This window comes from Triticum aestivum, chromosome 1B, assembly GCF_018294505.1.
Source record: "Triticum aestivum cultivar Chinese Spring chromosome 1B, IWGSC CS RefSeq v2.1, whole genome shotgun sequence".
Classification (NCBI taxonomy): domain Eukaryota; kingdom Viridiplantae; phylum Streptophyta; class Magnoliopsida; order Poales; family Poaceae; genus Triticum; species Triticum aestivum.
Window position 1 is genome coordinate 20033060 of NC_057795.1, and position 15024 is coordinate 20048083.

Consider the following 15024-nt stretch of genomic DNA (forward strand, 5'->3'; position numbering starts at 1 on the left):
TCGAAAGCATACTGTTACATTTTATTTTCATTAGTTTTAGTGGTTTATGTAGCACATTATTATGCATTTCCTTTAACAAGATCACCACAACAATGTGCGGGGTATCATCTACTTATACAAATACATGGACTCTGATGCCTTACTTTAAAAAAATACAAATTGCACACAACTTATCTGAAAATTATCCACTTGCACTTAATGTGCAACATTATTAGCGATCTCACAACCACTTCAAGAAAATAACAATTATATAAATGGTTTTAGATGAAGATCGCCTTTCAACGTGTAGTAGGAGCTAGACCGAGACCCACCGTTGGCATCCTCAGTTCCGTCCCAAATCCAGCCTTCTTGCTCACATCAGTGGATTGCCCACTGGCATAAGCATTATAATTCCAGCTCGAGTAACCATTCTTGCTGCCACCATTGTCAAAGTCATGGGTGCGCTCCTCGAGCTCCACACACTCCTGTAGTTGCGCAACAACGTCGGCCATGGTGGGCCGCTGCGTTGATGTCTGGGCAGTGCATTTGAGTGCAATCTCGGCCACCTTCCAAACGCCATTGACATTGTAACTGCCATGCATTCGTGCGTCCACCACACCCTTTATGTTGCCTCTCGCTAGACGCTGTTGGACCCAATGGATAATGTTCATGGGCTCCGGATCTGAGAGGATGGCCGGCTTTCCAGTGACCAGCTCTAGCAATACCACACCAAAACTGTATACATCGCTCTTGGTCCTGGGTTTCACTGTCGCCTGGTATTCTGGATCAACATATCCGGGTGTACCAACAATTGTATTTGTTGAAATGTAATTTCCATTGTGGTGATCGAAGGCCTTGGACATGCCGAAATCTGCGACCTTGGCCTCCATTCTAGCATTCAACAAGATGTTGGTGGCCTTGACATCCCTATGGATAATAGGCGGGTTGCACCCCTTGTGCAGATACTCCAACCCTACACGTCACAAGACCAGCCAACCATAAGATTCTGGAAACAAGACGTGCATCCGACAGCACAAAGTGCCTCCAAAGAATTCAAAGGCTAGAATATTGTTCTCTTCTATTGTACAAAAAAAGCAACAACAATAGGCTGATTTGAGCAAGAACCGTGTGCAGATTCAAGTGCGATTCGAAGCCTCTGCCTCCAAGGTAAACTTTGATTGCTTCCTGCAAACACAAGAACACCATGACTCCCAGATTAGTATACAATAGTTCAGACGCGGATGACCTGCATATTTGCGTATGTGCTATATTATTTCATGTGAGTCAAAAGCTACTTTTTTTTGCCATTCAGAATTGGTATTCATACCAGCAATGTGTTCTTGCAGGGTTCCTTGTGACATGTGCTCACACACAAGAGCCGTATATTCCCCATCCTTGCAGTAACCAATCATATTCACAAGATTCTTGTGATGAATCCGGGTTAGAATCTGAGCCTGCACAAGCATATCAAATTATCATATGGGAATCACACATTTGTGCCGACAGTTGAAGACATGTGCTGTCATAGGATATGGTTCCATTGTACCTCTGTGAGGAACTCCTTGATGCCTTGATTGGAGGAATGAGACCGTAACTTCACCGCCACTTGAGTACCATCCTCCAGGAAGCCATCATAGACGCGGCCGAACCCTCCTTTGCCAAGCACCCGCTCAAAGCCATTGGTTATCACCTCGAGTTCCTTGTAAGTGAACCGGCGGTTCTCGACTAGTCGCAGCGAATCATTAGCACCGCCATGGCTCGTTGGCATTTCCTCCTCATTCTGCGGCTTTATTGTGGCCATATTGTTCATTGATCCTTCATGTATAATTAGGCAATTGATGAATAAATATACCAAGAGGACATTATTGTGTGCTGGATGGATCATGCTGGAAAAGGCCCCACTCTCACCTTGCTGCTGCTTTCGTCGTCTTAGTGAGAACAAGACTAGGGCTGCCACAGATACTATCACCACAATGACAAGTAAGGGGACAACAATGTAGATGGCCAGTTTGCTCTTCCTTTTAGCAGCAAGCTGACATGAATTGTCGCCGATACAAAGGTTTGGATTGTTGCCATGTCTAATAAATTAATTACCAAGTTAATTCATGAAAATACCTTATGAAAAATTTGAAGTGTGTATGTGTACCTTATATTCAGGGAGCCATCTTGAATTCTTTTGAGAAGTCCAGAGGGGATAGATCCATTGAGCTGGTTGTTAGACAAATCTCTGAACCACGTGGTAGTATATTAGACATGATTGTAACTACCACCGGGTGATAATTAAATAATTCGATCAAAATCTTATTAATTATTACGTATGTCATGTGTGTAGTGTTTGAGCTGTAATTAAATCTGCGTGCATACGGACCAAAGATGACATTAGCTAAGTAGTGCTAACTTGTCGCCCAACTTACATATCTGTCAAGGACTGTAATTGTGAAAGGGAATCTGGAATTGAGCCTGTCAAGTTGTTGTTTGACAAATTCCTGCAAGATATGGCAACAAAGCCTTTAATCTGTGAGACTTTTTGCTGCTGAAACCTAGGAAAATATTAAACCAAATAAATCTAGAACTCTGGGTGTAGTACAAGTATTCGAGAGCCTTGAGATTTGCAAACGAAGACGATATATCACCATTCAAGCCACTGGATGACAGATTTCTACAAACAAAAACACATATACAAAGGATCAGTTCCGCTATCCGTAGCAAAATAAGGAACCTTTTGGCCTAACAACTATTTTGCAATTCTAGATTTGGTCCTGAAACTTCGTAACAACACATCTTGGACTCTAAAATTTTCAAACTAGACAATTTTAGTCTCAGGCCTCAGCTAAAGTGGTAAAAGTAACACGTTGGTGGTTCTGCACAGGAAAGCAGCCCATCACACAACATAGGACAAAATAAAAACATGAATATTGTAGAAAAGTTACTTAAAATGTGGGAATAATGAAACTGAAATTCGTAAAAACATAGGGGTTTCCAAGGCAGGCGTAGGAGTACCAGTTAAATATAACCCTTCATTCAAAAGGGTACTCTTACCTGATTATTTGAGCAAGCAGTTGCATATTATTTCTAAGAAATTACTACCTCTGTTACAAAATATAAGACGTTTTGGTAGGCTAATTTAGTCTACCAAAACGTCTTATATCTTGAAACAGAAGTAGTATTACTCCCTCTGTTCCTACTAGTTAGTTGCACATGCTTTGCACGTCAATGTTTGAACATGCACAAAAATAATGAATAACTCAGATGGGATGCCTCACACAATATGTTCCATTTTTCAATAAATATTGCAAAAATAAAAGGGTTCGTGAATGTTATAAATAGAGCATAAGATAAGAGTGAGTAATATCATAGAAAAATTAGTCACTGTTAGTTGCATGAATTGCAAATCGGACCAGTCGATTTAACCTAGCGTCTGATGCCGAGACATGTGTGCCGGTGAGGCCAAGCCAGGAGTGGCCCAGAGTCAGGACGGCACGACAACATCGTTGTCTGTCGAGGAGAGTCCTAGGTTGATGGGTTCAGGTGCAATAGGGGTGCAGGGAGGTCACCAGCTTTACAATCTAGCGAGGTTTAGAGGGGTGCTGAGGGGCAGAAAGAAGATGAAGTTGTGACCCGCTGGACCTGAATCAGACCGTGGACAGAACTTATGAAACAAATTGTTTTTAGGCGCTTGACATGGAGGTGGCCTATTAATTCAATATTTAAAGTAGTTGTTAAATTACTTTTATGTTGTCATTTTATGGCCATCGACGTTTTCACATGCCATTTACCCCAGATAGTGCACACTGTGAATAAAACCCTGAAATAAACCATTCATCTCTTTATCATATACTTGTGTTAGATTCCTTTTATAATTCTTTCAGAATGATTCCCAACATGGAAAGTTGATCTTTATGTCAGGCCTATATAGCAAACAATGCGAACGGTACACATGTGTGACATAAATAAATATTTATAATATTTACACAAAATTCTTAAATATTTAAATAATCACATCTCACTCATCTTGAGTCTAAACACAAAAGTGATGATAAAGTAGGAGTTCTCAAATATGTGGTTCACCTTTTATCTAAGGCAGTTGTGTCCCTCCGTCCTAGTGCATAAGTCACATTAGAAGGTGCAACACGACCTAGGCGCAAGCAGATTGGAGGAGAAGGAGAAACTGGACCGGCCTTCCTTCCAATCAAAGCCTGATTTCTCTCTTCTAAACACATCAATTAATTGGAGCAGTTAACAGATTCCGGTTTATTACTCCATGCAGGCCCACACACTTCATCGCATGCAACCTATCTTTGAATTCTTGCGTGATGAACGCTGCATGCATTGGTCGTTGTTGCAGGAGGGAAGGGGTTTCCACGAGGAGCTCGCTGGCCAACGGGGCTGGGAGGGGATCGAGATGAAAAGTTAATGAACGGTGCCTAAACGTTTTGGGAATATCAGAACTTTGAAAGGTGACTCATGCACCTAGACGGAGGGAGTAATTTTTTCCTAAAATAGGAAACCTCTAGAGTTTACCGGAAATGGGCCCCATGTGTCACATGTTCAGTACCAGCCCGGTGGCTGCCATCTGCGCATGCAGGAGCTTAGCTGCACCGCCGCGAATCCCTGGAATGAGAGCTGTAGGATTTTCTTATCCAACGGTACATATAGCACCACAACGATCCAGGACCTGAGCATTCAAACGTGAGGCATTCAACTGAAACTATCCAACGGTCCATATTGCGAGTTACTTTTCTACTATAGAGTAAAATAGAAATATAAGTCTTTTTAGGTATTTCAATAAGAACTACGTATGAATGCAAATAGACATATTTTAGAGTGTACATTCACTCATTTTGCTCTGTTTATAGTTCTTATTGAAATCTCTAAAAAGATTTATATTTAGGAACAGATGGAGTAATCAACGTCAATGTTCTAAAAATATACTCCCTCTGTCCCAGGATTCCTTGCACTGGTAGCTATTGTGTCATGCCGGTTTACTGCTCCATGCAGGCCCACACACTTCATCGCCTAATCAATGCAGTCGTTGCTGCAGGAAGGAAGTGGTTTCCACGAGGAACTCGCTGGCCAACGAGGGCAGTGGATCGAGATGGAAAGTTAATGAACGACGCCTAAACATTTTGGAAATATATTATTTTCGTAAGATGACTTATGCACCTTGACGGAGGGAGTAATTGAGAAACAGTAAAACGAAGCCACCTAGGAGCCTTCACAGCGCTTTGGCGTAGCTAACCGTCCGATCCATCATCCATCGTACATTCACCTGGGCGTCTTCATTTATCTCTTGGGCCGCTGCTCCGCAAAACTATCTCGGCCGACTGTTGTTGATCGGGCCGGGATTGTGTGTTGGGCTGGTGCACTCGCTTCAGGGGCCCGCTCATTCCCGCATATATATGTTGCCATGTCCCTCCCTCGCCCCTCTTCTCCACCATCGGCGTGACCGACCAGCAGCGAAGACGGAGCAAAGCTGCGGAGCAACAGATCTGCCTGGGAGAGAGGGTGGTTGAGTGTCGGGGCATGCCACTGAGTTCGCCATGACCATTGAGCTGGAGGACGCAAAGCTACTTTGTTCTGGTGAGTGCCCCGTGGACCTATGCCGCTGCATGATGTTGCAGCTAGTGCGGGAGAGCATGGCATCAGCGTTGGTGCGGAGATAGTACAGATTGGTTTCTCACCCACCAGACTGGAGCTTTGCATAGATGGACTCATGCTGAATTCACGTGGATCCGCTGCGTCCGGTGCTTGCCCACCATCTTCTGTTGCATTGCCCACATTATTCTCATATAAGGAGGACGTTGAGTTCGTCCGAGCGGTGGGGCGCCAAGCAAGATAAGTTGTTGAACTCTTATTTTTTAGCTTCTCTAAACTCGGAATTTCATTTATAATTTCTGTCCCGACTAGTGAAGAACTAATGGACAGATCAACTGCCTCAATGTCGTTTTCGCTACTTTTTTTTGGGCCAACTTATTGTGGCTACCTGCAAGTTGATAATGTCTTTCTTAATCTAGCTATATTGTTGTGTGGCCTCATTTTGGTGAACTCTTCAAATTTTTCTACTGCCTTTCTTAATCAGTTCTTTGTACCATACCCTGGGCCAGCATACTTTGGTAATTAATTAGTACTCGGTGATGTAAGAATATATCGGGCGCTCTGGGAGTTTATATATTAGAAACTAAAGAAAAACCCCGAAATATAGAGTACATAGACACACCATGTATACAATGTTCAGCAAAAACTAATGTGAATTCATAGCCCATGGGTAATTAACCACTGTTCATATAGGAATTTTTTCCACGGTATGATTTTCAAAGTTAAATTTAAAAACGCGAATCATGGTAGATATATGATTATTCAACATCATCATCATTTTTGATTATTTTCAAGGTTCGAAAATATAAACTAGGATCGGGCGCACCGGATGCACCACACGCTCCAATGCGCATCATAACTTCTTCAAAACTTTGTGGTTGTTGATTCGGGGTCGTTAGTTTTAATGTTGAGATGGAATTTCCGTTGCCACAACCACAGCTGCCTAATTATTTGTATTAGTTATTCTTTATTCTCAGTTGAATTTCATTTTCGATAGTTCTTTCACAAAAATGGATGGGCGCAGCAACACGCGTCTTCATGTTCTAGTTATTATGTAAAAAAGGGATACCTCTAGAGTTTACCAGATATGGGCCCCCATAGGTCACATGTTTAGCACGGCTGCCATGTGTGCATGAGGAGCCCCGCTGCACCACCGTGAATGCCTGGAATGACAGCCGTAGGATTGTCTTATCCAACGGTACATGTAGCACCACAACGATTCAGGACCCGAGCAAACAAACGTGAGCCAATCAATTGAAATTATCCAACGGTCCACATTTTGAGTTACTTGTATACTATAGAGCAATATAGAAATATAAGTCTTTTTAGGGATTTCAATAAAAACTACATATGAATGTATATAGACATAATTTAGCATGTAAATTCACTCATTTTGTTCCATATATACTCCTTATTGGAATCTCTAAAAATACTTATTTTTAGGAACCGATGGAGTAATCAACGTCAATGTTCTAAAAATATACTACTCCCTCCGTCCCAGGATTCCGTGCACTGGTAGCTATTGTGTCATGGGTAGAAAAATACACAAAAATGAAGTGTGGCGCGATTCTAATCCACCCTGCTCATGGCAGAGTGCCAGGTCCAATAACCAAATAAACAACAGGTAAATTGGTGTCCACTCTATAAAAACCATGGAAAGTTAACTGACGTTGCTTTTTCCCTTCATATATAAGGGAAAAATAATGCAAGAAGATGGAAATTCGAATCCACTCTTCCAGGTATATCGTGTGATTCATGCCCAAAATCTCCAGTGATGGATATTAATCACACCCCGTAAACAGTGGAAAGTAAATTGCGGATGCTACAAATCGGCCGAAAGATTTCTCTACAGAATCATCCGCCTAGCCAGTGATCGTCGGATCAACACAGTGGTGGTCGCTTGATGCAGCACGCCATGGCAGCAGCAAGCGTGCGACAGTTTCAACACAACGCTGCTGGCACCCGGCTAAGCTCCACGCGGATAGCCCCACTACTAGGAAAAGGACTGCTAGTGGCGCACCTGCTTTGGCTACTAATGGCGCACTACAGGTGCGCCACTAGCATCACGCCATTAGAATTTAATACTAATGACGCACCCTTGGTATATCACACGGTGCGTCATTACTATCTGACTTAGTAATGACGCACCACATAGAAGTGCGCCATTGCTAACAAATTTTTTTCAAATATTTTTTCAGAAATTTTTTTCAATTTTTTTTCGTTTTTTTAATCTCGGGTCACTATGGCTTAATCTCGGGTCAATATGCTTAATCTCAAGTCAAATCGCACTAAGCAGTGGAAAGTAAATTGCGGATGCTACAAATCGGCCGAAAGATTTCTCTACAAAATCATCCGCCTAGCCAGTGATCGTCGGATGAACACAGTGGTGGTCCCTTGATGCAGCACGCCATGGCAGCAGCAAGCGTGCGACAGTTTCAACACAACGTTGCTGGCACCCGGCTAAGCTCCACGCGGCATAGCCCCACTACTAGGAAAAGGCCTGCTAGTGACGCACCTGTTTTGGCTACTAATGGCGCACTATAGGTGCGCCACTAGCATTACGCCATTAGAATTTAATACTAATGACGCATCCTTAGTATATCACACGGTGCGTCATTACTATCTGACTTAGTAATGACGCACCACATAGAAGTGCGCCATTGCTAACAAATTTTTTTCAAATATTTTTTCAGAAATTTTTTTCAATTTTTTTTCGTTTTTTCTTAATCTCGGGTCACTATGGCTTAATCTCGGATCAATATGCTTAATCTCAAGTCAAATCGCACTATGTAGTCAAACTTTCCGGAAGGTCACCCATCCTCACACTACTCCAGCTCGAGCACGCTTAACTTCGCAGCTCTATCCAACGCCAGCACCACCTCACTTAACAGACACTTGTTGATATATCTATCATATCAATCCTATTAAACCTTGTTGATGTCTAGGAGTTTGTTCATGTTCATGAGTATGATGAAATTTTGAAAAATATTTCAAACTTCCCGGTCATATTACGTATCATTTTTTGAAAACAAATTCCAAAAAAAAAATCAAAACCAATTTTTTTTCTGTTACTAGTGGCGCACCTAGCAAACGGTGCGCCACTAGTAAGTTTGATTTTTTTTTCATTTTTCCCCTCTAGATCGTAAAAGCCCCGTAACTTTTTTTCTGTTAGGTTTTTGAGGATTATTCTGTTAACTTTTCGAGTAAATGATTTTTCATATAAAAAACTTTTTAATCCGAGTTCGTATGCAAATGTTATGCCCATTTTACAAACTCCAGAGAGATTTTGCAAATAAAGTCGAAATTCATATTTGTAATTTTTCCCAACAAGTAGACCACATATCACATGGGAAACTTATTATTTTTTATTTTTTTAAAAACTGAAAAGGCGGTCCAGGGGGTGTGCATTCGGTGAAATTTTTAGGCCAAGTTAGTAATGGTGCACTAGTAATGGCGCACCGTGTGTGTGGTGCGCCATTACTAGTTTTGAAAAAAATGAATTTTTTTTCGAAAAAAAATTACTAGTGGCGCACCGTGGATGTAGTGCGCCATTACTAGTTTTGAAAAAAAATGTTACTAATGGCGCACCGTGGATTTGGTGCGCCATTAGTAACTAATGGCGCACCAACACATGGTGTGTCATTAGTATATAGTAGTGGCGCACCACATGTGTGGTGCGCCATTAATGTCCATATTATCTATCGCCCTTTTCCTAGTAGTGTCCAGCACGACCATAGCTCGAACGCAGCACCGGCGGCGTATGACGTAGCTCCATTGCAGCCCCCGCGGAGCTCCAACGCAGCACCGACGGCGTCCGGCGAAGCTCCATTGCAACTTCGGCGAAACTCCATCACAGTCCTGACGAGCTCCAACGCAGCACCAACGATGTCCGGCGAAGCTCTATTGCAACTCCGGCGAAGCTCCATTGCAACGCAGGCTATGCTTCCGACGTCCTGGCGAAGCTCCATTGCAGCGCCGGCTATGCTTCCGGCGTCCCAGCATTGCTCCAGTGCAACACCGGCGGTGCTCCAAACAGCTTCAAAGCAACATCATCGGAGTTGCAGCGCCCGCCGTCGGCCATTCTCCACAGTCACCTTCGCAGCGCGGCGCACTCCATTGCAGCTCAGGGAGCCACACGCGGTGGTCAAATCGCAGTTCCGACGGCCACGCGCAAATGCTCCCTGTCGCAACAGCAGCTTCGACGGCCATGGCCGGGGGTGGTCGTGCATCGAAACTTCTCTTAATTCATGGCAGAGCAGTCACCACAGCGGCAGCAGTGCCCCCTGCAGTAGCAGCTGCAACAAACCCGTCATCAGGGGATGAGAGGGGCAGGAAGAGAGGGGAGGCTCTAAGGACAAAGGAGAGGAAGCGCGGCCATGGGCAGTGGGTAACAGAAGAGAAAGGGACTAGCATGAGGAAGACGACACAACGGCATAGAAAATACTGTTGTGGGCTTCCCTGCGTTAGATAAGGCCGGGATGAGGAGCGTCACATGGGGCCCAGCGGACGCGTGTCGCTCGCTCGACGCGGCTTATGTCTCGCTCTTCTCATCCGGTTTAGAGCAAGTATAATATGGTGATGTGGGTGGGCTATATAAGACTTAAAATAATATATTATTGCTGAGTTGGCAGAGAGAGAAGAAGAGATAGAAGAGAAGCAGACTACTAACTAACAGCCGGCCGTAGCATGTGCTCCTAAACACTTTATGAGATAGGAAGGTAGGACATGTATCAATGAAGCAGTACTTATTTAGATCTGACTATTATACTGACAGGCTATAAACTTGACTATAGATGATATGGCAACACCTTATAGCCATCGGCCGGCTATACTATTAACCATGCTCTTAAAACAATCATTTTTCAAAGTAAATAGGGAAACAATTTGAGCCACGGTCTCCCACAACGCGCGTGCCATCATGGGCCCATGCAACACGTTTCTTCTCTATCCCTATCTCTTTCTTTTGCATATCTCTTGTTCACCTTTTTCCTACCTACCGGCTGCCATGGAGGTCTTGCGCGAGCTCCATCAGAGCTCCCTCCTCTCTCTCACATCTCCCACAATGCCGTGCGCCGGTGACCACCAGGCACCTCGTCAATCCGAGTCGTGCACTTCTACCCCCCGCGCTGTGACGGTCACGAGCAGCCATTGTGGGGAGCCTCGTGCAGACCGCTAACCATCGCACGGGGTGGGGCACTGGTGCTGCGTCCAAGCCACCACCGACTAGGGATGCGGTGTTATGACTGGCTAACCGGTAGCTCCTACTAGCCTCACCGGGAGTTGTGGCCGCGATATGTCGGATCTGCCACCGGTGGTGTCTCGTGTTGCGACGTGCCGCACCGGAAGTTGCGACCCGCAGTGCGCCGTGTTAGGATGGTGACCACAGGTTGCTACAATGGCGACGTGTGTGATGCTGCAACCAAGCCGGAGGGATGCTAGAACTGGTGCCAGCGATGGCAGTTGCTACAACCAATTACTGCGATGGTGCGACCCGCGAGGATGACAATGACGATGACGATTTTGCTGCAACCATCATTGAATTTTGCTCCTACTGGCGACACCATTTGCTACAACCATTCATGTCGTTGTTGCGACTCCCGACGGTGACGATGATGATTTTGCTGCAACCATCATTGAATTTTGCTCCTACTGGCGACACCATTTGCTACAACCATTCATGTCGTTGTTGCGACTCCCGACGGTGACGATGATGATTTTGCTGCAACCGTCGTCGACTTTTGCTACGACCAACAATTGCTACAACCAGCAAGGAGTGTGCATGCGATGGAGGGGCGAAGACGTTTGCGATGAGCAGCAGTGTGAGCGCGGTGGGTTTGCTGGAGATGCGGCAACCGACGGGCAATCAACCGCAAGTGGCGAGGCAACCCTGGGCAACAAATTTTTTCTGCGCGCGAGCCGTTGCGAGGGAAGAGATGTGTGTGAATTTCTTTTTTCATGTTTTCCTCACTAAGGGGGGAGATTTGACCGAGCCTGTCGATCTGGAGCATACGCGAGGCCACAATCGGATGGCTTGGCAGTTGTCCGATATGTCACCGCGCGGGTCAACCGGCTCCTAGTGACACCCAGGAAAACAATTTGAGCTGGACAACCAGCCTAGCAATGCGTCACCTCCCACGATGTCCTTGCCATCATGGGGCCCACACACCACCTGTCCTCTCTATCCTTATATCTCTTCCTCTCGCATCTCTCCTTTTCGCTCTTTCCTCCCTACCAGCTGCGATGGAGGTCCTGCACGTGCTCGATCATCTCCATTGTATCTCTCACATTTCCCCTCAATGTCGTGTGTGGGCGACCACCTAACGTCGTGCCAATTCGAGCCACACACCTCTACCCCCTGCACTGTGAGCCGTCACGAGCAACCACTGCGAGGAGCCTCGCGTTGACCGCTAACCCTCGCACGTGTGTGGCGCTAGTGCTGCGTCCAGGCCAATGGCGGCTGTGGACGCGGTGCTGCGACCGGCTAACCGGTAGCTGCAGCCAGCCTCATTGGGAGCTATGACAGGTGGTGTGCCGGAGTTAACAATGGCACTGCATCGTGCCGCGACATGCCAACTAGAAGTTGTGACCTGCAATGCGTCGTGCTGGGATGATGATCACAGGGTGCTACGACGCTGACGATTGGATTCTGCAACCAAGCAGGAGGGATGCTAGAACCGGCGATGCAAAAGCTACTACCAGGGCGGCAATGGCTACAAGCAGTTACGACAATGATGTGACCCACGACGGCGGCGACGATGATTTTGCTGCAACCGCCGTCTACTTTTGTAACGACCGGCAATGACATTTCCTACACCCATTCATGGTGTTGCCTCGACCCTCGACGGCGGCGGCGGCGATTTTACGGCAACCGTCATCGGCTTTTGCTACATGGCGTTGTTGCGACCCCCCATGGCAGTGACGATGATTTTGTTGCAACCATCATCTGCCTTTCCTATTACCATCAATGGCAATTGCTACAACGAGCGAGGAATGCGCACTATGGAGGGACGAAGACGTCTGCAATGAGCGGCAGTGCGAGCGGGTGGGCTTGCATCAGGTGCTGCTAACGCCGGGGCAATCTACAGTGATCAGTGAGGCAACGCTGGGGGGGGCAGCTTTTTCCTGCACATGAGATGTCGCAAGGAAGAACTATGGGTACAGTAAAAGAGCTCAAGAAGTATTATGAAGAACTATGGAATTCAAGATAACTCATAAACATATTGTACAAAATCATGAAAAAATAAAATGACAGAATGTTTCCAAATTTTTATGAGTTTTCTCGAATTTCCAATAATATTTAAAACTCACAAGCGTTTTTCTTAGAATTCCTTTAATTCCACTATCTTGCTGGAAACCTCTTGTTATTTCTATTTTCTTTACATTATCACAGTGTTTGAGAAAGATGGTTGCTAAAGTTATTCTTTACTTATTTATTTAATGTAATGACTAGGCTGCCACGTTTCTGAATCAACGTCCATATCATTGCTGATCATAAGCTTTGACCGGGTCAGCGGCCCATTATATTTGTCCAATTTGAAAAGTCAGGGCTGAAGAAGTACATGCATGATATTTAAGTTGTGGGATTAATTTTTAAAACAGTGACAAATAGTAGTCGAGGGGACAAATATTGTTTTTTATGTAGGTAATTAGGACTATATTTCGTCATGAAATACATGTCATTAGGTGTGGGCCAGATGAACTTCTTACATGCTTGTGATCCTTGGAGGGCTGGCAGTGGCATAGCTGCAGTTCAGACTATCCCACGTCATAGTCTTGGGAAAGCATGGATCACCCATCCAGTTCTTGTGCACCTTGTACTTGGCCTTGATCGCCATGGCCGCAGATGCTACACGCATGATTGCAGTAGTTAATCACATCGCAGTATCGCACCCACTATTTCAGTAGCACAAGGTAGCTAGATAAATAGTAGCTGTCAACATGTGCTTAATTAAATTGATTACCATCCTGGGATTCTGTACCAACGTTGGTGGTGGTGATGACAGAGAACACCTCGTAGGCGTTGATGATGGGCGGCAGCGTGGAATTGGCTGTGGCCTTGATGGATATATCGTAGTGGTTCTGGCGCGGGCTGGGGAATTCATTGTATAAGTTGATTCTGGAGAGGTATTCGGGCTTCACCGCCCTGTTGTGCCAGAGCTCGTCGTTGAGATTGATGTAGAACTGGCGAGAGGCGTTCCCATCCAGCACCTGTAGCTCGGCGAAGTAGAAGACGGCAAGATACCCCGGCGATGGGTTGTTTGGTTGGGGCTCCGTGTCCCAGCCGAAATTGATGCTCCCGGAGGCGTTCAGCGGCGTTATCGCCGTCTGAAGCACCGCCATGGGTGCCTCGAAGCTGCCGCTGTCGAAGCCGTCCACCCTCTCGGTCGTCGACCTCTCTGTCCACATCGTGGCGTCGGACCTAGGGTACCATAGCCGGTCGTATGGATCATCGGGGAACCTGATGATTGTTTCGTTTATCGCGGCGAAGTTTCGCCTGCTCCGCATGAACAGCCCCAGCTCCGCCGTTGCCTGTGGGTAGAGCGACATCTTCAGCGGCCTCAGCTCCAGCCCGGAGATGAAGGGCGTCCCGCCGCCGGTGTTGACCAGGCACACCTGCACCAAGTCGTGTGGCACGACTACGATGGCCTCCACCTCCGCCTTGTTGTCCTGGTCCGACCCCCACCAAGACATGTTCACCACCGTCCAGAAGTTGACGCCGATGTAGAGGTCGAACGATGCTGGTGGCTTGTTAAGGCCATCGTAGTTGCCATAGAGAAACGTGGCGCGGAAGAGGTACTTGAGGCCGGACACTAGGGATCGTAGCGTGTAGCAGTTGCGTGCACCATCGGGGAAACTCCGCAGGCTCCTGACGTTCCTGGAGCGCCATGGCCGAAAGTACTCAGCCGAGATGTTGTAAGGCGTGCCGGTGTCGGTGAAGCCAGCGTCCGAGACGTATAACAGGTTCGTCTCGTCGTCGACATAGCTCTCCTCTCCCATTAGCCCGCAGTCTATGCTGATGAAACCTACACACATGGATATGCAATCTAAAATGAGGCATGCACGATTACACGAGAAACTAATAACGAAAATAAGAATTTTTTTCTGCTTTTTTTCTGCCGGCGACGAAGGGCAGAGAGAGAGGGAGAGACCTCTGCTGTTAGGCTGGGAGCTAGCTTGGAGTACGCTGCAGCCGAGGAAGAGAATCAGCAGCCACCAGCGGGGCGCCATTGTTCTACTGGCGCGTTGATTGCATGCAAGCTGCTAATGGAGAAGCGTAGTCATAATATATAGAACATCGCTAAGGAAACTACGTACATGCCTACTAATTAAGCATAGTATTATTTGCATACCCAAGGATCAAGTGTACGGGATTGGGACCCATGATTTGACAGTAAAAGTAAATCCTTGTTAATCATTGGGTATGCAAGTGTGACATGTGTAAGATTGATT

General features: G+C 45.9%; 1 protein-coding gene across 1 annotated transcript; it reads right to left on the reverse strand.

The window, feature by feature from the left end:
- Nucleotides 1–1501: 1501 nt before the first annotated feature.
- On the reverse strand, nt 1502–14802 carry LOC123085003 (putative leucine-rich repeat receptor-like protein kinase At2g19210). The gene is made up of 7 exons (XM_044506555.1): nt 14724–14802; nt 13536–14597; nt 13282–13420; nt 2567–2638; nt 2394–2465; nt 1888–2057; nt 1502–1794 (listed from the first exon to the last, which is right to left on the reverse strand). The coding sequence occupies exons 1-7, from the start codon at nt 14800–14802 to the stop codon at nt 1502–1504; spliced, it is 1887 nt and encodes a 628-aa protein (XP_044362490.1).
- Between the last annotated feature and the right edge of the window lie 222 nt (nt 14803–15024).